Consider the following 27763-nt stretch of genomic DNA (forward strand, 5'->3'; position numbering starts at 1 on the left):
GCTTCGTCCCCTTCGGGGGCTCACACCTAAGGTCGCTACTCCAAGCCACCTTTTTGGAGCCTTGGGCACTACCAGTATTTGCTGAAACGGATTCGGAATCATGTCACGAGCTGGACATATCCAGAGTGCTCAGAGCCTACCTAGAGGCCACCAGATCCTTCAGGAACTCGGAAAGACTTTTTATTGTACCATTCGGTAAATACAGGGGCAAAGAAGCTTCCATCAGAACTCTGGCATCTTGGGTGGTAAAATTAATCCAGAAGGCCTACAGGATGAAGAATATGGAATCTCCATCCCGAGTGAATGCTCATTCTACAAGGGCAGTCTCAACCTCCTGGGCAGCAAGGGCTAATGTTTCATTAGAGACGGTGTGCAGGGCCGCCACCTGGTCTTCTCACAATACTTTCCTCAGACACTACCATATTGATCCAGGAGTTCTCACAACGGTTGAGTTCAGAAGGAGGGCAGTTCAGGCTGCAATGTCCCATTCTAATTAAACATTTATTGTTAAGCATTATCCCACCCGTGTCAACTAGTTTATCACCAGTATGCTGCCATGGAGGCACCAGGAAAACGGAAAATTGTATCATACGTACCGTAATTTCCCTTTCCTGGTGCCTATCCATGGCAGCATACGCTCCCACCCTTGGTATTCTATTTTACGGAGAATGTTGGGGGAGGTCTATGCCTTTAATTTATGCTATTCACTAGTCCTGAGGGAGGAGTCGAGACGGAGCTCTATCACCAGTATGCTGCCATGGATAGGCACCAGGAAAGGAAAATTACGGTAAGTATGATACAATTTTCCGTTTTCTTGGAGTACATCACGGGACACAGAGGACCCTCCCCTCTTGTAATACACATATATTGCTTTGCTACAAAACTGAGGTACTCCCAATAAGCCCCGGTTCACACAGGGGCGGCACAACTTGCAGGTTGCCTCAGCGAGGCGACCTGCAAACGACTTCCGCTGCGACTTGCAAAACGACTTCTGTATAGAAGTCTATGCAAGTCGCCCCCAAAGTAGTACAGGAACCTTTTTCTAAGTCGGGGCGACTTGCGTCGCTCCTATTAGAACAGTTCCATTTGTACAGAACGGGAGGCGACTTGTCAGGCGGCTAGGTCGCCTGACAAGTCGCCCCTGTGTGAACCGCCTCTTAGGGGAGGGGTTATATAGGGAGATAAACTTCCTGTCTAGGGTGTGCCAGTGTCCATCACCTAAAGGTGCCTATATAACCCATACAGTAAATACTGTGACTCTGTGTCCCGTGATGTACTCCAAGATAAGGATTTTACAGGTAAGCTGTTATAAAAATCCAATTTTTCCAGCAAACTTCTATTGGAACTGTCAAAAAAAATTATTTTTATTGCATTACTGTACACTGTTTTTATTATATAATGGGTTTACACTATGACCAGCCCTCAAATTCCACTCGCCTGCTCGCTTTTTGCGAGTGGATTTTGAGGGCTGGTGAGCTATGGCTGCCTAGAAGTGGGGTGGGAGCGAGCACCCCAGGTGATCAGAGCGCAGGGAACACAGCGATAACAGCTATCATTTCACGTTGCTGTGTTCCCCGCTGCTCGCTGTCACATATAGATCCCCTCCTGGCCTGGGGACTTTGATAGACAGATCACCCATCCAATCCCGGGACGGGCGATCTATCAATCAAAGTTCCCCAGCCAGGGGGCAGGATTGTATGTGACGTTGAGCGGCGGGAACACAGCAATTGAAATGAAAGCTGTTATCGCTGTGTTCCTTGCGCTCTGATCATCCGGGGCGGCTCTCCTGTTCCTCTCCTCCCCTGCACAGGTAGGCTGCATGTGTGGACATGGAGAAAAGTTGTTAATATATTTATTTTTATAACTTAATTCTGCATAAAATATTTAAGTGTCATTTCATAAGATAATTTATGACGATGTGTTTAGTTGTGGGGCAACCGGTGGTAAATAACCCTTGAGGCCTGGCTAGTAGCTCAGGACTTGAAATTTTGAGCCCTGCTATGACTATAAAACTCAAAATCATATGCTTAGAAAAATGTGGCCAAATCTTTAAAAAGATTTGTCAATATACTTCCAAGTCAGGTTGTGTGAATTGATTTCATGGAATGCTTGCTTTAAGCTGTTTGTTGTTTCTCATTTTATTTTTTGGAGGAAAGACATTTTACAAGGCTTTCTAATTGAATAATATAAAATAACCTAAATGATACATTTGTTGTATGTTGTAGCCTGCATGCTTTGTGGAAGAACTGAAAACTGCATAGAGAAATATGGAGAGAAAAGGACCTATGCAGAGCATAACTTGACTTTGCACTATTACTGTTTGGTGAGTATACATTTGTATACCTTTGGTATTTAGTTGGAAGTCTAGTTTGTGAAATATGCCTATTTGTGGCAGACTGTACCTTGACAAATATTTTTTTCTCATTTATATTGCAATCATTTTACTGGAAAACCTTTTCTACTGCAGCTGTCAATGGAACCATAGCTGTCATTAAAAATGGAGATGAATACAAAAAACTACCCAATATGGTGGTTTAATATGTGGAATGTCTGCATAATAACATGATGAAAATTCTAAACCGATCGAATCTCAAGTCCTATGTTTCCATCAAACCCTGCATTAGTTGTGGCCTTTTTATCAAAGCCCAGCATGTAGTTTTGTTATTGGAGGGGTGTAAGGGCTGGGGCTGGCAGAAGGTACAATTGTGGAACTCCAAACTAATTTAAACTTTTTATATCAATTACAGAAGGGTAGAACCTTTTTCATATATTTATTACTGTCTGTGTCGCCTTCTTACCTGACAGTAAGTGAGAGAAAATCTCCCCAACCACACACAACAGTAAAAACCTAAGGCAAAATCCTAGAGCTACATTTAACAATCAAGGACTCATTGCTCTGTACAGTAGTTTAGGACCATCCAAATTGATATTTCAGCTATAGATGAAGCCTGGTGGGCTTGGTCAACCTCTGGCTTTTTTAATGTTTTTGATACTCCAGCTTCATAAATGTTCCTACTGTACTTCCTGAAAATAATTCTTCTCCACCAGGGAGTTTTGGGTGTTCTGCCTACATTTGCGTGTTTTTAGAGTCTCCTGTTGCTTACTCAACATTATGACCACATCATATGTGTGGACCCAGAAACTGAAGCATTGATCTCTCACCAAGAGAGTCTTGGAGAGATATAGGTATGGCCAAGGCTTTTTTGACCATACTAATCACGTGGGTGACAGGAGTGCACTTTTGCACACCTGTGACCCAGAATTGGGGTGCGCTATCGGCTGACGTCACAGAGCCACTCCAGTCTCTGGATGAATCCCAACAATAATGTCGGGTTCCACCCAGAGGCCTGACCGTCAGCTGTTTCAGCCTCTTAGCGTGCCGGTGAGAGTTGCCCCTGCACCTTCCCCCTCCCCTGCACCAGACAACTGAGCAGCCAGTGGTCACATTGCTCTTTTCTTGGGCTTAGGGGGACAGTTCTCCCAGCAGCATATAGGCGCAGCCATATAGGTGAGTATAAAGTTGTGTGTGTGTGTGTGTGTGTGTGTGGTGTTTTTTTGTACTTTCCACACTTCTCCTTTAAAATTAATGCACAATCCAAAGACTGTTGCAATGTTTGTAATTCTGCAGCACTATCATTTTAAATGATAAAAATGCTCCCTTGTAGTGGGGCTGTCACTTTTATTTTCCCAGTTACTCCCCTCAACAAGCTTTCTCCAGACTGTAAGATCAGTCCCCTGATGCCTTTTCTTGAGGTTGGGGTGTATTGGGGAAAGAGGCTATGTTTTATGTTACATAAATAGGGGTGTAAAATGAAACGTGGTCTAAAAAGCGAACTTTTATATTTTAGATATCTAAATTTGCTATGAGCTCCTATAGTGTTATTGGTGAATAATTTCTCTTGTATATTACTTTCTGTAGTTGCTTTCCAGTGGTATTTGGCAGCGGGGTGAAGAGCATGAAGGCATTCATGGCTTCTTGGTTAGTGACATTAAGAAAGAGCTGAATAGAGCCAAGAGACTGGTAAGCATAAGATTTCCTATTTATGAAGATTCCTATTCGTTTCTCCCTCTTATAAAGAACATTGCACACTTTTTTTTTTTTTTTTCCTCCCTTTTTAGAAGTGCCGTATATGTAAATTGGCAGGAGCTTCAATTGGCTGTGTGATTTCTCGGTGTAAACGCAGCTACCACTATCCTTGTGGCCTGGAAAAGCAGTGTATATTCCAGTTTATGGATAGCTTCAGGTAGGCATTCTTTTGTAATTATGTTGCAGCAGTTTTGGGGGGGGGGGGGGGGGGGGATGGAATGGAATGACTTGACAAGAGTGGTTTATTAGGACCTGTAGGTTTCTACTCCAGTGTTCTTTTAAAGAGGAAGTAAACTTCCATCTTTAAATTTTACCTATAGGTGAGCCTATAATAAGGGCTTTACTTATAGGTAGTGTAAATATCTCCCAAACGTACATCATTTAGGAAATATTTACTGTACATGCATCACTGGCGCATGTGCTCTAAAGGAACGGCCACCCTGTGCCGTTCCTTCAGAGCCCTGTGTCATGACCGGCAACTCCTGCGAACCTGGAAGCAAGATGGGTGAAGATTTAAGCTGTCTTCAGCGATGACATTGCATCGCTGGAAGGCTTTGTTTTCAGGTAAGTTTCACATAATGTGCTAGTATGCAACGCATACTAGCACGTTATGCCTTTGCCTTGCGGGTAAGGAAAAAGAAAAAAATCGTGCATCGGTTTACAACCGCGTTAAGGTGCCATTCCTCTCCAAAGCTTTGTTACAGTAGTTTGCTTTCAAGTATGTGAGTGTGCCTGAAAAATAAAGTAATGTATACTTTCCTATCCTTCCCTTTTCTTTTTTTATTTTCTCATGGTTTTTAACTTACCAGCTTTTGATTGTCCCTTTTTTGTGCAGTACATGACACAGATTTTTTGTTCTTTAACCATGGGCTATGCGCCACTACTTTCAGGTGATTGGACACTGGCAAACAAGAACTGCAGGGGCACTCCCTATACAACCCATCTCACTTCCTGCAAGCCACATTTTCCTTTTGCTTACTGCATGTCCTTAGGTGCTAGACCTCTCTTTGTACTGAGTGAAGCTTACCACTTTTTACCTGGAGATTTTTTGGGGGAGATTCCTGGCTGCACCATAGCCACTGTAGCTCCTCTCTACAGCCTCCAGAATGGTGTGTGTGTGTGTGTGTGTGTGTGTGTGTGTGTGTGTGTGTGTATATATAATATAATATATTATACACACTGTTGGCTCTCTGTTCACATGGCAACCTACCATGTCTACCAATTCCTATCATATGCATTGCATAGCAATCGTCTGCCTCTCCTCTACAATTATAAGGAGGTGTACCTTATTCCTTTGGATGCATTGGTACTTGGGGAGATTAAGTTTTTGTAATTATTTCCTGGAGGCAAACTTAAGTCCTTATTAAGCCTCCACCATTAGTGATCATGGGACTTTCAGACATTGGTTATTTACTATAACTGAAGTGTGCAAAATCTGGTGCAGCACCACATAGAAACCAATCAGCTTCCAGGTTTCATTGCCAAAGTTTAACTAAACAAGCTGAAGTTAGAAGCTGATTGGCTACCATGCACAGCTGTACCAGAATCTGAGTGCAACAGTTTTAGTAAATCCCCCATTGAATTTCGGTTGCCTTGATTATTGCGAACCTCTGTGCTGCTCGAATACAGCTTTTTTCCCTAGGAGAATATAGCAGACAGGCATTTGTTTATATACTCCTTTCATTAGGTACGACGTTCTGTATGTTAACAGACCGGCTGGTCGCCACTCCCTTCCATATGGGGGATCTTCTACCCTTGTGAAGCTTGTTGAATGCTTACTGCCGGTCCCATATTTTAAAAAAAAAATATTTTTTTTCTGGTGCCCCTATGCATCTAACTTGTTGAGCAAATGTCCTTCAAACTATGCAGACCTTACTGAGCTACATTATTACATTTTGTAATATTTTAGTACAATATTACATTTGTAATATTTTCTTATCTCCTAGCATTTATCTGAGTGGTTAACACTACGCTTCTTCAATGTATATTATTAACGCTATGCTTTTTTTTAACGTATACGCCAAGTCATTCACTGTACATCCTAAGAGCATTTTAAAAATGTGATCAACATATTGACATGTCTCCCTTGCATTTTACTGCAGATTTGTTTGTTTGATAATTTTAGTCCTGGGTCCAGTTCTAAAAATTCTTTTAGGGGCCTTCATGATTTTTTTTTTTTTTTTATATATATATATTGTACCAGAGTGTTTACAAAGTTTTTTTTTTTTTTTTTTTTTTTTTCGGCGTTATGGGGAGCTCAGATATTACAGTACCAAGAGTGGAAGATTTTCCACCAGTTTTAGCAACACTTTTTTTTTTTTTTATGTGTAGGTCATACTGCTGGGAACATCGACCGGTGCAAACATTTCCACGAAGTGAACCAAATGAATCTTCAGCCTGCACAATTTGCTTGGAACCAGTGAACCATGTTCCTTCTTACCATGTCTTACGAGGACCTTGTTGCAAAACATCATGGTTTCATAGAGAATGTCTGCAGGTATGTGCTTCACTCAGATATTTCCTTTCATAATCCACACATCACAAAGGACACTACCGTTTTCATTTTTCCCTTTTTTAGGCTCCATGCACACTAGCGTTTTTTTTTTTTTAAGCTAAAAAACGCTGGTAGTAGCTTTTTGTAGTAGTGTTTTAGGACTGTTAGTGTTAGCAGTTTTACAATAAAAGGAAAAAAAAAGTTTAAAAAACGCTCTAGAAACTCTACAAAAACAGTTTTTCTGCTCCCTAGATGCTGAAGCTCAAAAAGTGCCAATAGCCTTTAGTAGTGTGCATGGACACATAGGATAACATTATTTAGCTTCTAGGAGCTTAAAAAAATGCCAGTGTGCATGGAGCCTTAAGCTGCATTAAAATCTTGCCCCTGTTAAACCCTTTTTGCGTTGTTATATTTCCTCCACAGCAAATTGGGTAGAAAATTAACTCTCTTTGTTTAGATTGTTCGAATACTATGTTCAGGGTTCCTGGATCTTCTGCTGGGTTTCAACAAATGTCCAGTAAACTGAACGTTGCCTGGTTTGCTCATCCCTTAGCAGGGGTGTCAAACTGGTGGCCCTCCAGCTGTTGCTCTGCCTGAGGGAGTCATGCTTGTAACTGTCATCCTTGCCATGCCTCATGGGACTTGTAGTTTCGCAACAGTTGGAGGGCTGCCAGTTTGGCACCTGTGCCTTAGAGCATCCCTGGCTTGTTTACATTTGATAGACTTGCAATAAAACTGGGGTAATCTTCAGAGCATTTTTGTCTTTTTTTTTTTTTTTCTCTGTGCAAACTCAAAATAATTTTTTTATTATCCCCTCACCAACAGTACCAAGCACTTAGTGCTGGATTATTTTTCTTCCGCTGCACAGTATGCAACAACAAGGATCTGTTTCAGGAAGAGATGCTACATATGGGAATCCATATTCCAGAAAGGTATGTTTTTGTTGTAGCCCTTTGAAGACCGTCAAACACTTTTTTTATTCATTTCCAGCTGATTCTTTGAGACCCGTTTTGTGCTCCACTGGGCTTTAGAGAGCTGCAACACTATAGCAGTCATTTGATTTATTTTTTATCTCCACAAGTCTTGGAGTCCTGCCCCTCAGGGTCCCTGATTGAAGGATGTTATCACATAGGCCTCCTGATGAATAAAATATGGGGTGGTTTTGGATCCCCCCTATTATCTTGTCTATTCCTATAGTTCGCTAGTCTAGCAAAGGTCTGATAAGGTTCGTGGCGATGATCTAATAATGAATGATTACAAATAAACACAATACTCAAAAAAGGTCTCATTTATTTACAAAGAAAGTAGAAATGCTAACAAACTACAGAGCATATATAAACAAAGCAAAGGGTGATACGATACCGTAGGTCCTTCCTTTTTGGGTTCTGTATGCTGGCAGGGCTCCAGGACAAAGAGAAAAGAGGCAGTCCATCGCTGGCTATTGCCTTTTTAACCGCTTAAGGACCGAGTATATGTATATATGTATATGTGTGTGTGTGTATATATATATATATATATATATATATATATATATATATATATATATATATATATATATATATATATATATATATATATATATATATATATATATATATATATATATATATATAATTTTTTCTAACACCCTAGAGAATAAAATGGCAGTCGTTGCAATACTTTCTGTCACACCGTATTTGCACAGCGGTCTTAAAAGCGCATTTTCTTTGGAAAAATACACTTTTTTTTTTTTAAATTAAAAAATAAGGCAACAGTATAGTTAGCCCAATTTTTTTTTTTACATTGTGAAAGATGATAATACACCAAGTAAATTTATACACAACACGTCACGCTTCAAAATTGCGCCCGCTCATGGAATGGCGTCAAACTTTTACCCTAAAAAATCTTCATAGGTGACCTGTGAAAAATTCTACAGGTTGCATGTTTTGAGTTACAGAGGAGGTCTAGGGCTAGAATTATTGCTCTTGCTCTACTGATCGCGGGGATACCTCACATGTGTGATTTGAACACCGTTTTCATATGTGGACGCTACTCACGTATGCGTTCGCCTCTGCACGTGAGCTCGGTGGGACGGGGCGCGTTTTTAAAATTTTTTTTTTTTTTTTTTTTTTTTTTTTCTTCTTATTTATTTTAACTTTTTAATTTTTTTATTTTTACACTGTTCTTTAAAAAAAAATTGTGTCACTTTTATTCCTATTACAAGGAATGTAAACATCCATTGTAATAGAAAAAAGCATGACAGGACCTCTTAAATATGAGATCTGAGCTCAAAAAGACCTCGGATCTCATTTTACACTAAAATGCAATAAAAAAAAAAAAAAATTAAAAAATGTCGCTTTAAGAGCTATGGGCGGAACTGACATTTTGATGTCGCTTCTGCCCTGCAATGGTATGGAGATGGGTGGGGGCCATCTTCCCCTCCACTTATCTCCATAAAAGCTAGGAAGAGGACCCGATCACCTCCGCAGCTACAGACAGCTCCGGTAAGCGGCGGAGGGCCCTGTAGAGCAGCGTGAGGAGAGGTCCCCCTCTCCCGCCGCCGATAAAAGTGATCTTGCGACGAATCCACCACAGAGACCACTTTTATATGAAACCGGACCGCTCACTGAAGTAGAAGATACCGGGGTTATGGTAGCTAGCTGCTGCCATAACAACGCTATCCCACTTCAAAGTGCCGACGTATATCGGCGTGAGCTGGTCCGGAAGTGGTTAAAGCACGCTCAGACACAACCCACACAAACACCCTCTGCCCGCCTGTGTAGTCCTCTGTCCAGTGAGAAGCTATAAGGGGCTGTTCTTCCTAATCACCAGGAAGTATGCTATTCTCTCAAAGATCTTCCAGGAAGTATGTTGATGTCTCTACCAGGTGGCACTGCTATATTGCCATCAAACTTCTTGACCCAGGTCAGCATTCCAGCAACAGCTGGCCTTTGATGTTGCTGCAAGTCAGGAAATCCAGTTATATTAATCCGCACCTCCCTAGGAGGTCTTAGCTAATGCTCTTCTACCCCCCCTACATCAATTTAGAAGGCCTATGCAAGGACATCCTTCAGGAGATTAATTCCCATTTTTGACTCCTTGTTACAAACACTGTGTTGGGTAAACTTGCTTTTATTGACATTCCAAGATTAATTCAACAGGCCAAATCGCTTTATTAACCAGGCAGTAAAAATCCATAAATGTCTGATATAAAAAAACATATTGACTTCCAACACTGATCTTTTTATGTTTTTCTGTTATCTACAAAAAGAGATTTTGGCTGAGAGGTGAAAAATGTTTTTGATCTCATGCCATTGTGGTGTCTTTTTTTTCTTCTCTGTGTAGAGATGCCTCGTGGGAATTGGAGGAAAATGCTTTTCAAGAGCTATTGGTCAGATATGAGCGCTGTGATGTTAAAAAGTGTGTGTGCCGATTTGGTCGGGAATATAGTGAACCAGAGAGGTGAGTATCTGGTTTTGGCAATCACACTTTGCTGTGAGGTGATAAAAAGCAGTTCCAGCAATGCATAAAATTAGTCAGTGAGGTAATAATGCTATGCAATTGGTTGGGCAATTAAGGAGTACTTATCATCATAATAGTATAATAAAGACACACTCTAAAACCTATATTTCTCATGTCGTCTTTGTAACCTCCAAGCAGCCTACAATGTTCCATTCCTTGTGTTCAGTTTCCAGGTGAATAGTATTATACGGTGAGGCCCATAGAGAAGGACCAGCACCATGAAAAGGTGATGCAGTATAACCAGAGCAACAAATAGATTAATGTCAAGAAAGTAGCTTATCTAATAGAAGTGTTGTAGGTGCTACACATGGAGTAGTAAGCCAATCTTCCCTTATTTTATTAGTGTTCCTCAACCCAGGACCCTGCATTCACTGCATCTGGTCTCCCACAGTACACAGAACATTGTAATGCAACAGTTTTAGTAAATATAAGGCCCCAGGTTAGGCAGTTGCGTTTAACCTCGTTTTTCCAGAAGCAAAAGAATGGGTTCAGACGCAAAAGTTTTCCACATTTCAGACGCCAAACGCGGCTAAACGCCGGTACCACGTTTAGCTGCGTTTGCGTTTAAGTGTTTTTAAAGGAACCCTATTTTTTTGGACCAGAAAACCCAGAAATATGATGGTAAACTGCAGCAGAGAATGAAATTTTGCGACCCAAATTTGGGAACCCGTATCTTGGGGCCACTTGGTGCTAGGAACCCCAAATTTAGTGTACAAACACAGTTGAACTAGCACTACAACATATCCAAAGTTGGGGTTCCTAGCACTAAGTGGCCCAGAGATACGCGCCCCAAAGTCGGGTCGCAAAATGTCATTCTCTGCTCTGCAATATGTTCATTATGGGATCCATTTCCAAAAAAAAACAAAACACAGAAAGAGAGGCAAATGCAAGTATACAACTGCTCTCTGCTGCTTCTGCTCACTCTGATCAAAATGGCAGAAATAGTTCAAATTTATCATGCTTTCTGAGCTTGGGGGGGGTCTTTGTTATCTTAACTAAAGGCTTCTAGACGCAAACGCGGCTAAACGTGGCATGCAAAACGGGCGTTTCTAAACGCCGGTTTCAGCTTTTAAAAACATGTTTTCAGCAGAGTTTGCACCAGCGTCTCGTGTGCATGAGGCCTAAACGTACGTTCAGAGGCAGTTGGATGCTTTTTTCAACTGCCCCTGAACACATTCAATGTTATCCTATGTGACCAGGTACACAGTCTCGTTTATTGCCGTTTTTAGGCAGTTGCGTTTAACAGCGTTTCTTTGAAAGCTAAAAAAATGGGTTCGGGCGCCGAAGATTTCCACGTTTCAGACGCCAAACGCGACTAAACGTGTTTTTTCATTTATAAGCGTTTTTAAAGGTACCCTATATTTTTGACCTGAAAAGACAAAAATTTGATGGAAAACGATGAAAAAACATTAAAAGAAATAGTTTAAAATGTTTTAATTAAAAAAAAAAAAAATATTTATTATGCACAATTTAAAAATTTAATAAATATTAATTTTTGCAACAAATATTTGCATAAAAAATACAAAATAAAAAAATAAATAAATAAGAAATTGCATATACAGCTTTAAAAAGAATCCCAAAAATGTATTCATATTTAATTATTAAAAGTATAAAAAAAAAAACAAATTGCAAATAAAAATTTGATATTTTAAAAAATGAAATTAACGTTTAAATTTGCATAAAATAGACAAAATTATATATATATTTTTTAAAAGTAATTAAAAAAACAAAAATAATTCCATATACTGCTGAAAAAATCCAATAATTATATTAATATTTAATTATTAAAAATATTTTAAAAATTTGCCAAAAAAAAGTTATATATTATAAAAAATTGAATTAACGTTTAAATTTGCATAAAATATTTTTTTTTTCAAAAAATAAAGGAAAAACAAAAATAATACATTTGTACATCTTTAGATAGAGATACATATAAAAAAAAAAATGAGAAATTAAAAAATTTGTCGGGGTAGGTACGCAGCTGTACGTACATGTTGGAAAAATATCCTACCGACATTCGCTGTGCAATCAATGGATGGGTCCAATAGCGGCGAACTCTGACTCTGGACGCAATTTTCTACGTCGTTCTAGCCTCATCAAGAGCAATATCAGGAGCATTTCCTCACTAATGCTCATTATGGGATTGGGATCCATTGCAAAGAAAAGCACAGAAATAGAGGCAAATACAAGTAGACAACTGCTCTTTCTGCTGCTGCTACTCACTCTGGTCAAAATGGCTGAAATAGTTAACTACAATGTTTTTTGAGCTTGGGGAGGGTCTTAATGAGGAATCTTAATAAACGCTTCTACACGCAAATGCGGTAAAACGCCGCTAAACGCGGCATGCAAATGCATCAAAACGGGTTTCTAAACTCCGGTTTCAAGTTCGTTCAGAGGAGTTTGCCCCAGCGTCCCATGTACATGGAGCCTTAACTGCTAACAGTGCCTTGAAAAAATATTCCTACCCCTTGAAATTTTCCAAATGTTTGCCATGTTAAAACCAAAAACCTAAATGTTTTTTCTTGGGATGTTATGTGATAGACCAACACAAAGTGGCACATAATTGTGAAGCGGAAGGAAAATGGTAAATGTTTTTTTCAAATTTTTTTTTTTACAAATATCTGAAAAGTGTGGCCTGCATTTGTATTCAGCCCCCTTTTACTCTGATACCCCTAACTAAAATCTAGTGGAACCAATTGCCTTCAGAAGTCACCTGATTAGTAACTAGAGTACACCTGTCTGTAATTTAATCTCAGTATATACAGCTGTTCTGTGAAGCTCTCAGAGGTTTATTAGAGAACCTTAGTGAACAAACAGCATTATGAAGGACAAGGAACACACCAGACAGGTCAGGGAAAAAGTTGTGGAGAAGTTTAAAGCAGGGTTGGGTTATAAAAAAAAAAAAATATCCCTCGCTTTGAACATCTCACGGAGCACTGTTCAATTCATCATCCGAAAATGGAAAGAGTATGGCACAACTGCAAACCTACCAAGACATGGCCGTCCACCTAAACTGACAGGCCGGGCAAGGGGAGCATTAATCAGAGAAGCAGCCAAGAGGCCCATGGTAACTCTGGAGGAGCTGCAAAGATCCACAGCTCAGGTGGGAGCATCTGTCCACAGGTCAACTATTAGTTGTGCACTGGATGCAGTCAAATTTATTTTTTCTAACCGCACCAAACCCCATGTAACTAAAACATTGCTAAATGCAGTGTGTGAATGGGGCCATAGGAAAGCATTGTATGAGTTTAGCTGCGGTAGATAACTTCATCTATCCGCAGCTAAAAGCTGAATTCTATCCCCCCGTGTGAAAGGGGCCTAAGAGTATCCTATCTAGCCCTGTAAAGAAGAAATCAGTGTACATACCTTTTCTGAAGCCACTCCTCTCCGGTCCCACACTGACCTGTCAGTGGCATCTTCGCTGTGACGTCGGGTGCGGAGGAGGCAGCTGACAAAGGAAGCCCCATAGTAACTCTATGGGTGACGGCACTTCCCATTTATTTCACAGCCATTGTCGGCTGTGTCCTCTACAGAGCTTCCGCCGCTGGAGACCGGACCGGATCGGCTTCATAAAAGGTATGTATACTGATTTCTTCTTTAAAGGGCTATATAGGTTAGCTTTAGATCGTGGATGCCTGTAGATGTAGTGTTAGGGTGGACTCTCCCTTTAAAATCATAGCTGATAGCCAGGTTGTTCTGATGGGTAAAGCTTCAAGCACTTTCTAAAGTACTGAAGCGTGTCTGCCCCTCCCTGCACCCTATGTATTTCTATTACTGTTTGCCAGTCAAGCAGCAATAGGCTTACAAGGACAAGTGTGGCCTGGTTGCAAGTGGAACTTTCCCTGTCCAAGCAGGGCCTTGCATTTCGCCATGACAGGTTTTTGGGAGGCTGTTGCAGGTATGTACAAAAACCTCTCTTGGTGCTACCAATTTATACTGGGTATATAAGTATGTGTGCATGCATAGATTTCAATGTCCATCTCAATTGGCATTCTAGATGGTAAAAATGGGAATTTCACATGTTTAAATATTTTGAGGATACAAGAGGACTGGTCTTCTGACCTTTCTGTGACTTGTCCTATGCACACTCCCTGTACATCAGGGGTCTCAAACTCAAATTACCTGAGGGCCACAGGACAAATTTTCACATCCGATGGGGGCTGCATGCAAACTGTCCTTTTTCCCAGCATTGGTGTCAGCGGACGCACTATTAACCCCCAGCACTGGTGTCAGCGGACGCAATATTAACCCCCAGCATTAACACCCAGCATTGGTGTCAGCGGACGCAATATTAACCCCTAGCACTGGTGTCAGCAGACACAATATTAACCTCCTAAACTGGAGTCAGCGGACGCAATATTAACCCCCAGAACTGGTGTCAGCGGACGCACTATTAACCCCTACCACTGGTGCCAGCGGACGCAATATTAACCCCTAGCACTGGTATCAGCGGGCGCAGTATTAACCCCCAGAACTGGTGTCAGCCGACGCAGTATTAACCCCCAGCACTGGTGTCAGCGGACGCAATATTAAACCCCAGCATTACCCCCTACACTTCACAAATACCCGCCCCCACACACACTACACTTAACAAATATCACCCCTTACACTCCACAAATGCCAACCCCCCCCCCCACACACACACACACACAGACTCCACAAATGCCCCCTCTCCACAAATTTCAACCCGTCACGCAACTAAAGACTTTGCTCAGCCTCTGTGTGATGGCTCACTTACCTCTCCTCCTGGCAGTCAGCTGGTGGACTGATCTTCTGCCTCCCGAGTCCTCTCCTCCTGTCTGGTCCTGGCTTCATCACAGGCCTAGTGGCAGGGCACCCTGAGAACGCCACAATCTTCCACCCTGAGGTGGCAGCAGGACCCTGGATCCGGGGCCAGTGTTCTGTCGAAGTGCCTGCTATCGAATAGTGCACGGGACGAACTGCGCATAGTACGTACGTAATAGCACTGTTGGCAAGACGGCGCCTGCGCACAATAGCCGACTGAAGACCTTTTTCAGTCAGATTGTGCCTCGTGCTGCTGAGGAGTGTTCATGTAGGTGAATTTAACATGAAGGGCACGGATGTTTTCAATGATGGCCAGTGCTGCAAAGATGGGGTCAGAATTTTTAACAATGCCCAAACAAATCTGCTAAACAAATCTTTATCTGCTATTCTTCCTGGAGGGCCTATTTAGCTAGCTAAACGTTTAAAATTCTGCCCCCATCTTTGCAGCAGTGGCCATCCTTGAAGACATCCGCCCTCTTCATGTTAAATTCCGCCCCTCACCTACATGAACGTGCCTCGTCACAATCTGACTGAAAAATGTCTTCAGTCGGCTATTGTGCGCAGGCGCCGACATAACAGCTGATCATAAAATCAGCTGTTGTGGTATTATGTACGGCACATGCGCAGTTCGTCTAGGTGTTCTGTCGAGAAATGCCCCCCATCGAATATTGCCCGGCCTAAAGGGCGCATGCGCAATGCATGCGCCGTAGGTAACATCACAACAGCTGATTTTGCCGTCAGCTGTTGTGACGGCGCAGGCGCACAATAGCCAACAGAATTTTTTTTTTGGTCGGATTGTGGCCCACGCTCCCGTGGCGAGTTCAGGATTTCTACACATTGTGGGCGGATTTATGGGAACTTGGGGGCAGAATTACATGGCCAGTGCTGCAAAACAAAACTTTGTGATGGGCGGATTTCTACATTTCTTGTGGGTGGATTTATGGGCACTTTGGGGCGGAATTAGATGGCCAGTGCTGCAAAAAAACAACAACTTTCTGATAGAGGGATTTTTACATTTCTTGTGGCCGGCTTTATGGGTACTTTGGGGCAGAATATCACAAAGTTTTATTTTTTTGCAGCACTGGCCATCTAATTCCGCCCCAAAGTGCCCATAAATCCACCCACAAGAAATGTAGAAATCCACCCATCGCAAAGTTTTGCAGCACTGGCCATGTAATTCCGCCCCCAAGTGGCCATAAATCCGCCCACAACATGTAGAAATCCACCAAACATGAACTGGCCACGGGAGCGCAGGTGAGTGTGGAGCACAATCTGACAGAAAAAAAAAATTCTGTCGGCTATTGTGCGCCGTCTCGCCGTCACAACAGCTGATGGTAAAATTAGCTGTTGTGATGTTACGTACGGCGCATGCGCCTTCAGCCCGGGCACTATTCAATGGGGGCATTTCTCGACAGAACAGGTGGGTGGGACGATGGGCGGACCCTCCCTCTGCTCTCCTGTGTTGTGCACGCGCTGGGCTGCAGCAGCGGGGGGAGGATCAGAGAGAGAAAGCTCCCAGCCGCTGCCACCCGCCCAGGATCGGCCCTGCCTGCGGGCCATTTGTAACTGGTCCGCGGGCCAGTACTTTGAGACCTCTGCTCTACATGAAGTTTAGAAAAGCCAGCTGGTTTTTAAAGAACACATGTATGTGAGTAAGGACATTCTGTTAAAAACCTTACTGTGTACATAACATGGTGTATATGAATAAGTAACTAAAAAAGCACTATAAGCCTCCATTCACACCTGAATGTTGTGTAGATTTTTTCCCCAAACCTGACTGCAGAACATGCACAGTCCATTAAAAATATTGGACACCCACGCCTTGATGATATTTGGCGATATAGTTGGGCCACTGCTGTCAAAATGGGCCAAAAATGAATGTATAAATTATAGACAGTGCTTGGTCCACCTAAAGTTTTATAGTAAATTAGCAGTGCTATGATATACAAGGTCTATTACTAGACCATATCATGAACCAACTTGTCCTGGATGAATGAATTAAATCAATGAATAAATTATATCAATAAATGACATGTGAAAGTGCATACATTAATAGCTTTGTGAACCAAAGTATTTTCAAATTAATCAATGACGAATTTATGGAAAATTTAAAGTGATGGCTGTCTTTTCCTTGTAAGAAAGTGATGTGGTACTCCGTATCCCAATATTATCTGTACATCCACCTCGTGAGGGACTGTGAACACTCTGCACTCACCAGATATGTTGGACTCCCTTACTATATAGCAAGAGAATTCTGTTGTGCTTGTAGGTCTTTCTGGGGACCTATCCCAATACGGTTTCCTTTGGTTACCCCCGCTGGTATGGGTTACCGCCAGTGATGACTCCGCAGCTCCAGGATCATAATGTGCAGGTGTACAGGAGATTATATGGAGAGAGAAACTCCTCATAGTATAAAATCCTCAAATGATTTATTGTGTATCGGTATCATACATAGTAAAAATCCATTAAAATTGTATTGTTGTGAATTAAATATGTCCAATCTGAATGTCACAATAGCAAAACCGCCCTACTTGTGTGTGAGTAAGGGTCGCTTCCTAGAGCATGGCATGCGTTCCACCCTCTGGGCCGATAGTGACGCCTGGGATTCAGCTTGACGCGTTTCGTCATTTGTATGCGACGTTATCAAAAGCAAGGTTGCACATTTTGATCCTTTTTTAGCATGATCCAGCATTTTTGGCCCCAGAGACTAAAGTAGGAGCACCTGCAAATGCACAACACCTGATTTTACACCTGAAAAACTCCTCTCCTCCATTAGAACTGCTCTCCTTCTTTTACCCAGCCCAGTCAACCTAAAAGAACAAACAAAAATACATTTTACTTTGTGCACACTTTCTTGAACCCTGATCAGCATATAAACAAGCATGGACAAGTGTTTATCCCAGAATTCTTTGCACTCATCCACTGAAGGAGGAGACTTGAGCAGAGATTGCAGTGGCTACCGGGGACAGGTGTGGCTTTTCAATATACTGGATGTCGGCTTCTACCAGGGGCACCTGTTGTGCTCTGGACTCCCACCTGCTGTACAGTTCACACCTGCCATTTCTCCCCCCTCTGTGAGTGCGTTACTTTTGGTTATTAATAAAGTCTGCACTGCACTCTGTGGCAGTTTGTGCCCCTCTCTTTTCCCTTTGTGTTTTCAGTCTACATCACGTGATCTTGATTATTCAGTTTGTCTATTTATGCTGTTAAATTTGTCAATTACATTTTTACCTATAGCAAATGGGAGATTCTGCGCTGCCAGTGCTGTGGATCCCGTGGTACACATATGGCTTGCTCCTCAATAGAACTCATGAACCAGACATGGGAATGCTCAGACTGTCACGTTGTCGGCTGCACACCAGGTAACTGCGTTTTTCCTCATCTTTGCCACAGAGAATCTGACCTTTTCTGGGGATTACTGTGTGAAAGCTAGGAATTCAAACTCTTGCCAAGTCTGCCATCTTTCAACAGTCTGACTCTATTTGTCCGTGTTTCCTGAAGATCCCTCTACGGAACAACCTGCTTCAGGTTCCGATATAACCAGGTGGATCCTTTAAGCCTATGATCTCAAGGGCAAGGTTCCACATTTCCATGTGAAAGCGCTGCCACAAGAGCTGTGATTTTGTATTTTTTTTAATAAAGCACCACTTATCATTGAGGCATTGTGGGGTTTATTTACTAAAACCTGGCGAGTGCAAAATCTGGTGCAGCTGTGCATGGTAGCCAATCGGCTTCTAACTTCGGCTTGTTCAATTAAAGTGGATGTAAACCAAAAATGTATTTATTTTATTTTTTTTATATCATACTGTAGAGTATAAGATTTCCTATCATTTGAGCCTAGTCTTGCCACACAGAGTTAATCCATCTCTGAGCAATCCTCTTTTATTGTTCAGTGAGAAAAATCTTGAAAACTGAGAAAAACTTTGTCAAATACTCCCCCTTGCTGTGAGTGACAGCCTAAGACACAGGCATGATTTTTTAATTCCCTCCCCCACTCCTTTCTTCAGCAGCTCTGCAAGGATTGGCTGTTCCACACCTCAGCATGATTTGGCATGCTGAAGTCATGTGGTTACTTTCCTGTCTTTTCACTGGATGTTAGAGATCATAGCAGAAGTTCACTATTAGAAATACACAGGGGAGTGTAGAGGTGGGCGGGGAGTCTGACATCACAACTCCACCCACAGAGCTCCAGACAACAGACCCACCCATAGAATATGCAGTTTTTCGGGTCTAATAACAGAGGGGAGACATTTGACAGGTAAAGATACATGCAGGAGGCATGTATATCCTTATAGATAACCCCTATGGCAGTAGTTTAGAAAGGATGACATTGGGTTTACATCCACTTTAAGCTTTAACAATAAAACCTGAAAACTGATTGGTTTCTATGTGGAGCTGCACCAGATTTTGCACTCTCTAGTTTTATTAAGTCAACCTCTGTGTCACTAAATGAAAAGGTGCACCAAGGCACCTGCATTACACAGATGTAGTTTGGAAAGTATACACTTCAAAAATTATCACTGTGCAAAGTAATTTTTATTGTTGTGTCCTCACTGGGAAGAGTCACCCTTTTGTCTGAGTGATACCAGGATAAATGCTGCTAAATACCAAGGGAATATTCTCTTGCTTGGGAGAGCTGCTCTCTCACTTTATGTTGTACATTCAGGGAGGCAGTCAAGGGGGTTGTCTTCCCCAGTGCAACACACAGCAAAAAACTGACTGGTTTTAACCCTTCCCTGCTCAATTCCAAACTAAAACAGTTTATTTTTAATTGAAACCTATTTTTTATAATCTATGTGGACCTATTAATTGATCATTTGTTCTAGATCATGCATAGCTATTAACATTTGTTTTTTGGTAAATGGTTTGGAAGAGGTAGCTTTTACATATTTATTCATTCGTTCAATCCTTTTATTTTTGAATCCAAAAGCGTCTTGGAGTCTGGGGCAGGTATTCCTAAAGTATAACTAAACACAAATGTGTTTATTTTTTTTTTTTTTTCTTTAATCCTGGCTAGGGTGGGGAGGGATTACAACCCTGTTATGTTTTTATTGCGGTCTATGCCCCTGTTAGGGAGATTTGCTGCGTCTTTTTGTCCTGTTTATCTTAATCATCAAAAGTTAAAGCGAAAACCCCACAATTTGGGTTGTCCCTAGAACAAAAATAGAGGGGAAATCTTCCAATAGGGACAGTAGTTCTGGTGACCCTGCCAATAATCCTGGATCCCCTCCCTTTGGAGAAATTTCCTCTCGCTTCCTGGTTTGGCTATGAGACTGAAAGTGAAGGAAAATCTCCCTACTGGGACACAGATGGGGGGGGAAAAAAAAAAAAAAACTTTGTATGAGCTTATAAACCTCCCCTACTCTATCCAAAATGGAATAAAGTTTTGCCTTTAGTTCTACTTTAAAGGGGTAGTAGACACAAAACTATTCAGTGGAATAACGTCCTTACAGGATGTCTCCAATTTACAAGCCGACCTCAATGCACTGTCTAATTGGGCGACTATGTGGCAGATGGTTTAATGTTGATAAATGTAAAGTTATGCACTTGGGGTCTAAGAATATGCATGCATCATACATACTAGGGGGAGTACAACTGGGGGAATCCGTAGTGGAGAAGGATCTGGGGGTTTTGGTAGGTCATAAGCTCAATAATAACATGCAATGCCAAGCTGCGGTTTCCAAAGCGAGCAAAGTCCTTTCTTGTATTAAGAGATGTATGGACTCCAGAGAGAGATATGTAATTTTGCCCCTGTACAAATCATTAGTAAGACCTCATCTGGAATATGCAGTTCAGATTTGGGCACCAGTTCTAAATAAGGATATTGGGGAACTGGAGAAAGTGCAGAGAAGGGCAACCAAACTGATGAGAGGCATGGAGAAGCTCGGCTATGAGGAAACATTAGAGGAACTGAATGTATTCCCTCTTGAGATGAGGAGATTAAGGGGGGGTATGATCACCATGTACAAATGTACAGATATGCTGGTAGGCTAATTGGATCCTTTCTAAATTGTCCCTAGTATGTATGAATGTGAGTTGGGGACCTTAGATTGTAAGCTCCTTGAGGGTAGGGACTGATGTGAATGTACAATGTATATGTAAAGCGCTAAATTGACGGCGCTATATAAGTACCTGAAATGAATAAAAAATAAATAAAATATATAAGGGGTCCATATAGTGAACTCGGTGTTATTCAATTTACGGTCAACACAGAGGACAAGGGGGCATTCTTTAGGTCTAGAGGAAAAAAGGATTCATCTCCAAATACGGAAAGGTTTCTTCACAGTAAGAGCTGTGAAAATGTGGAATAGACTCCCTCCAGAGGTGGTTCTGGCCAGCTCAGTAGATTGCTTTGCAAAAAGGTCTGGATATTTTCCTAAATGCACACAATATAACTGGGTACTAACATTTTATATGTAAAGTTGATCCAGGGAAAATATGATTGCCTCTTGGGTGAGGACAGAGATTTTTTTTTCCCCCATGCAGTAGCAAATTGGATCATGCTTTTACTGGGGTTTTTCGCCTTCCTCTTGATCAACTGTGGGTATAGGATTGGGTATATGGGATTGTTTGATATTTTTAATTTATTTTTATGGTTGAACTAGATGGACTTGTGTCTTTTTTTTCAACCTGACTAACTATGTAACTAGTAATGAGTTTGAACATAGCATGGCTTTTTTTCTTTCTTTTAAACAGTAAAGCGACCACATCCCTCCTCCCATAATGCATCTGATAATGCAGAAACTGGGGTTGCACAGCCTTCACCAAAATGCCCTAGGCGATCAAAAACACCCAGGAGAATTATTTTAAAGTAAGTATCAAAGCCAATGCTCCATGTGACATCATGTATTTATCTCCATATAAAGCTGCTGGCAGAGCTTTGTTTTTAAATCATTGATCTAAACCACATATGTCAAACACAAGGCCCACGGGCCAAATGCGGCCCGCCAGGTCATTTCATGTGGCCCTCACACCTCTCCTGCAGCTGCAGCACCCCCCTTTTCTTTGCCCACGCCTTGTCTCCTCAGTTGGCAGAAGAAGAGGACAGGGCTGCTCCTACCGATCCTGTGCTTCTCTCTGCCGAGGAGGGACTCATCACTGCTCACCCCCCCCACCCCCCCACCCCCCCCGATAAAACCGGGCCTTTGAGGGCAAACAAAATGCTGATGTGAAAAAGAAAAAAGGAGGAAAGTTTAGCGCTATGGACTTGTTGACTGAAAAGCTGCTGCCCCCACCCAAAACAACTGACAGAGCAGATGTCAAAGGTGAATAAAAGGTTGTTTTTTTTTTTCGGTGGGTGTGGTGCTGCTAATGGTATGTGACAATATTATATGGATGTGCAAATTCAAAGTGTGTTAACTAAAGGTAAACATTACTATATAATACATAGTATATGTGCCATAAACTTATAATTACAGTAACCAAAGTAAAAATATTATATATTTTACACATGCATAAATAATTTGTAAAAGTGCTTCAGCATTAAATTAATAGACTATAAAGGCCACTGGTGAAATTGTCAGATGCCAAAAACCCTTTAAAAGTAAGGTGAGTAAAGATGCCGCAAACTCCAGGGTGCCTGTGTATCACTCGTGCTCCCCTCTGTGTAGTTGCACTCACCAGATAGATCTCCCCACTCAGGGGGTTACCTGCATTCACAGTTTACAATAACTGTAGATCTTTTTCCCACGGATACCTCTGTCTCCTTAACGTGCTTTGCCTCAATGGTACCATATAAGAGTAACAAAAGCCTCCATAGTGTATTATTATTAATATAATATCAAACTCCTAACGGTGTTAGAGCGTCACTACGTCATATCTGGTTTGAGCCTGTGGAGCACAGGGAGCTCCGGACTTCCTGGGTTTTATCATACATAAGGTTAATTAATTTTACTCTGCTGTAAGTGCAATATTTACCTTTTTATATTAATAAACGGCTTACGGAATTACACTATGGAGGCTTTTATTACTCTTACATGGTACCATTTAGGCAAAGCACGTTAAGGAGACTGTGGGAAAAGCGCTACAGACAGTTATTGTAACTGTGAATGCGGACAACCCCCTGAGTGGGGAGATCTATCTGGTGAGTGCAACTACACAGAGGGGAGCACTCCAGATACACGGGCACTGCTCGCTTGTGTGGAGTTTGCGGCATCTTTACTCACCTTACTTTTAAAGACTTTTTGGCATCTGACACAATTTCACCAGTGCACTTTTTATTACATTTACCGTATTTAATGTTAAAGCACTTTTACAAATTATTTATGCACGTGTAATGTTATATAATTTTTACTTTGGTTATTTACTTACTGTAATTATAAGTTTATGGCACATATACTATGTATTATATATAGTAATGTTTATCTTTAGTTAAAACACTTTGGATGTGCAAACGCTGTGCAAATTCATATAATATTGTTGCATACCATTAGCAGCGCCACCCCCACCCCAAAATTCCCCTTTTTATTTAAAATGCTGATGCGACCTGCAATAAAATTGAGTTTGACACCCCTGATCTAAACTCTCTATTAATCATTTATTCAATCATCAGTCTACTTTGACTTTTACAATAACTCATTGCAGCATCGCCGTAAACTTGCCAAATCATGTCAAACGTCTCTGTGGCAGATTTGCCAGTTTCATGCAGAATTTCACATTTGCCTTTTGTTCTAACTATCTGTCCATGACAAAATAGCAGACGTGGTAACGGATGTGGTCAGAATAGCACCAGTTGCACAGCTCCTGATGTCTTTTGGCACACTAACCTATAAAGGTTGGTGCTCTCCGTGACTGTGCATGCAACCTTGTGCTGCCATCTTTTGGCGTGTTACAAACCACCTGATAAGAACTCGTACAGCCAAAGCTCGTTTGGCTGTACTTCTGTGGAGAAGCTCTGCACTCCTGTGACCCATTTTAAGCGGTTGGCTGACGTCACAGAGACAGTCCAGGCTGGGGAAAGATCAGGACCATATGGTCGGGAACTGCTCAGAACTCTGGACCGGCACTTGGATCAGCGTCTAAGCAAACTTCTGAGAGGCTAAGCCAGCCGCCCCTGCCCTCTCCACAATCCAGCACTCCAGTGAGCATATAGGGGGCAGAACAGACAGGGGTGACTGACAGTCACCAGCTCATTGCTCACAGAGCACTGAGAGATCAGTGGTCTTTGATCGCGCAGTTCTCAGCTTTAGAGCTGGCTGGGGGACAGATGCAGAATCCGACCGATGCTGCATCCACCTAGGCAAGTATTATTCTTTAAAAAAAAATCCCTAACTTCTCTTTTTTTAATAAAGCACAAAAGCAAGGGGGGGTCTTTGGAGGTCTCTAGGTACAACTTTCTATCCAGCAAGAATAGTAAGTGACATAACAAAAACTGACTTTTGACTACATGTCCCATCAGTACTCATGTGTGATGACATAACAGAGTTTTTGCTGGTTGGTATAATGAAGGGCTGAACTGTCAATCATAGGAGGTGGGTAGATTACAGGTCCTCTTCACCTCTAGCCTCAATGTGCTGCTTATGCATGTTGGCTCCCAGATCAGCTGGACCTGACAATGTGACCTTGAGGTAAACTTGCACACAGCAGTGGCTCTACAAAGACACAGCTAGTAACACTGCAAAAATAGAAGTTGTGTTAGAGGGAGAAAAAAAAAATCTTCTGCATGATGAAACCGACTGTAGACAACATGGATTAGCAAAACATGAGTACATGCAAGTGAGGCTGTATGGTGATTTTTTTTTTTTTTTATCACTAAAGTTTAATACCACTTTATAATATTGGAAGATGTACCTTTTATAAAATAACAAAGCTTTACTTTTTTAAATTCAGTTCCACTTTAAACCAAGAGTCCATGGTTTTACATTATTCTTCTCTGTATCAGAGCTGGGAATGCACAATTATAAAGAAAAGTACCATAGTTTCCAAATTCATGAAAGGCAATCAGATTTTTTTTTCTTTTTTTCCCCAGACAAATTCAAATGGAAAACAGGCAAATATTTGACATTCTGCAGGAATTGAGATCCCAGATCACGAACTCCGTGTGTATAATAAAGGTGAAAAAGACGTCCCTTTGGAAAAGTTCTATTTGCTGTTTCCTTAAAAGCACCTTTTCTCCATGTAGCACCCTACATGTATCAATCACAGATAACAATCAAAATGCAAGCCAGCAAGCGGACATGTCCCTTTCTCAGTATTTCAAAAATGTGCTGATCGATATTGAGAACTCTGATGTTTTTGAGGGATCTGAACGGAAGAATCTTTCTTTGAATCCAGATGGTAAGTTATTGTCAGCAACATATTGATTTTGTCCTAGTAAGATTTACTTTTCATTAATAAACCTCTGGTTAAGTAATTCAGTGAACACTTTTTTTTAAGTTACTATTAAAAGTTGTAACTTACAGCAGAGCTTCACCCAAAAGTTTTGTTTTAAGGCCTGCTCCCCCCGCTCCTGTTTATGAAAAGGCACTTTTGGGGAGGGGGTACCCGCTCAGAGCACCTAGGAGAGGAAGCTCTCCGCCCTCCCCCAACGTGACATGTCCCAGGAGACTGCGGGACCATTCACAATGCGCAGCAGGCACCCAGCTGTAAAGCCTCAAGTTGTCATAGCCGAGTTCCCACAGTTAAGATGCCAGGGACAGAAGACCGGAGGTGAAACTGGCTGGGGTGAGCACAGTGCCGGATCCTAGGAAAGGTGAGTGGCTGTTTAATAAAAGTCAACGGCTACAGTTTTTGTAGCTACTGACTTTTAAGTTGTTTTACACAGGAGACTGGAGTGCCCCTTTAAAAAAAAAAAAAAAAATTCCGATGTGATTATTTTATTTACTAAAGCACATTTGGGAACAGTGCCGACAGAATTTTTTTTGAAGAAATACACATGACTGGTATAGATATAAACTGCAGGGCATCACAGCAAAATTGATTTGAGCCTTCCCACCTTCATTCAGTCCTCATCCTTTCTTTCTACCATCCAATATCCATGCAAAATAGGCCTGTCAATGTGGGTGGAAAATGTGTCACTTTCCGTAGAGTAATAATTTGTGAATGTTTTGCATATATTGATCCAGCTCTTATATGCGTTGTCACCTTACAGCTCTGCAAGATAACCTGTACTATGAAGCTGGTAGGATGCTGGCAATTGCTTTAGTACATGGAGGGCCAGCTCCAGGATTTCTTTCCCAAACACTCTTTTCTTGCCTGATCTCTGATTCTCAGCACATTCAGCCAGTGTTAGAGGATGTAGCAGATCGTAATATCTTAGAAGCAATACTAACGGTAAGTGTGAGGGGGAATACAATCATCTTGCCTTTTGTAAATTACGATTGTCAAAATATAGCAAATTACCTTTTTGTTGGAGGCATTGCTAGGCTGTATATTTGAATTCAGTGAATATTATGTGTAAAAATTGCCCCCAAAAAATTCTGTTTTGAATGTATATTGTAATGTAGACCAACTGGCTGCTTATACTGTACTGTATATCTGTGATCTTTGCCTGCTGAATTTTTCACAAGGATAAAAAATCCAATTATGCTAGGGTGGCTGACTATATTTTTTGGCAGAAAAAAGCCAAGATGAATCGTAATGACCCTGCTGGCCACTGCCTAGTGGGTATGAATGGTAATTAGAGGTGTGTGTGTTTTACTGTCAGTCATTTAGAAATATTCCTCTGATAGAAAACTTGTGCGCTTCACCTAAGTGCTAAAAACAATTAAATATTAAGCAGCCAACACCATTAATGACTATTTCATCTGATACAACAGATAAAAAAAAAATTAAATTTTATAAACCCAAGTGCAGCACTAGTAAAAAATGATGAGCATGCACAAAATAAATAAACCACATAAAAAATGTGAACATATACACTTGTCTTGTGTCACCTACTTAACTTGGAAATAATGAAAGTTACCTGTTGGAGTTTGATGATGCCTGCACAGGCCAGGGTCTGGAGGAGCATAGTATCAACTGGGTCTCTGATCTGACACTATCCAGGACAGATCTCACTTTGCTTGTGCATGTTGTATGTGCTGGATTTGTTTTAATTTTTATCTTGCCATTTTTATGTTCTGTGCCATTTCATGTGTTCTTTATTGTGACATACTTGGACCCTACCCTACTAATATACTTTTAGTATAGGTCCATTTAAAGCAGAGTTCCACCCAAAAGTGGAACTTCCACTCATTTGTCTTCTCCTCCCCTCCAGTGCCACAATTGGCACCTATCTGACTCCCACTTCTGAGAGTCCACGCCGCGGCCCATGACGTCACCGTGGGGCTCCCTCCTCCTCCCCCTGTCGCCGGGCCAGTAGGAGAGAGGAGCGGGCCTTGTGCATGCACAGTAGGGTTCCCGGCGTGAAGCCGTAAGGCTACACTGCCCGGTTCCCTTACACCCAATGGCAGCGGCAGCACCTGACAGCTGATGGAAACATCAGCTGTGGTGCCGACATTGCTGGACTCCAGGACAGGTAAGTATCCTATTATTAAAAGTCAGCAGCTGCAGTATGTGTAGCTGCTGGCTTTTAATTTTTTATTTATTTATTTTTTGGGCGGACCTCCGCTTTTAAAGAGGTGATTTTAAGCCCATTGGTGAGGGGAGAGCCATGAGAACTGACAGACTTAGGATGATGCTTGAACACTTGGTTTGATATTGTTTTAATGAAATGGAAGTAGGTTTATAAGTAAATTCTGCCTGGACTGTTTAGATACTTGTACATAACATTAGTAAGGTGTATGCAAACCATTGGAGTACATATTCTGGATATGTTTTTACACCTGGATTGAATTTATTTTATAGTTAGAAATATATATATATATATATATATATATATATATATATATATATATATATATATACACATACATACATACATACATACACGGAGCCAGTGGATGTTCGAAACCTTG

General features: G+C 41.4%; 1 protein-coding gene across 1 annotated transcript in view; it reads left to right on the top strand.

The window, feature by feature from the left end:
- G2E3 (G2/M-phase specific E3 ubiquitin protein ligase) overlaps positions 1 to 27763 on the top strand; it is a 62556-nt gene that overhangs the window by 16207 nt on the left and 18586 nt on the right. The window contains exons 3-12 of the mRNA XM_073610285.1: positions 2226 to 2323; positions 3920 to 4021; positions 4120 to 4244; positions 6419 to 6584; positions 7407 to 7513; positions 9906 to 10022; positions 18105 to 18229; positions 21564 to 21678; positions 24835 to 25142; positions 25957 to 26138. Coding sequence (XP_073466386.1) covers positions 2226 to 2323; positions 3920 to 4021; positions 4120 to 4244; positions 6419 to 6584; positions 7407 to 7513; positions 9906 to 10022; positions 18105 to 18229; positions 21564 to 21678; positions 24835 to 25142; positions 25957 to 26138 — 1445 coding nt within the window. The remainder of the gene's footprint in view (positions 1 to 2225; positions 2324 to 3919; positions 4022 to 4119; positions 4245 to 6418; positions 6585 to 7406; positions 7514 to 9905; positions 10023 to 18104; positions 18230 to 21563; positions 21679 to 24834; positions 25143 to 25956; positions 26139 to 27763) is intronic.

Source organism: Aquarana catesbeiana, linkage group LG13, assembly GCF_042186555.1.
Source record: "Aquarana catesbeiana isolate 2022-GZ linkage group LG13, ASM4218655v1, whole genome shotgun sequence".
NCBI lineage: Eukaryota > Metazoa > Chordata > Amphibia > Anura > Ranidae > Aquarana > Aquarana catesbeiana.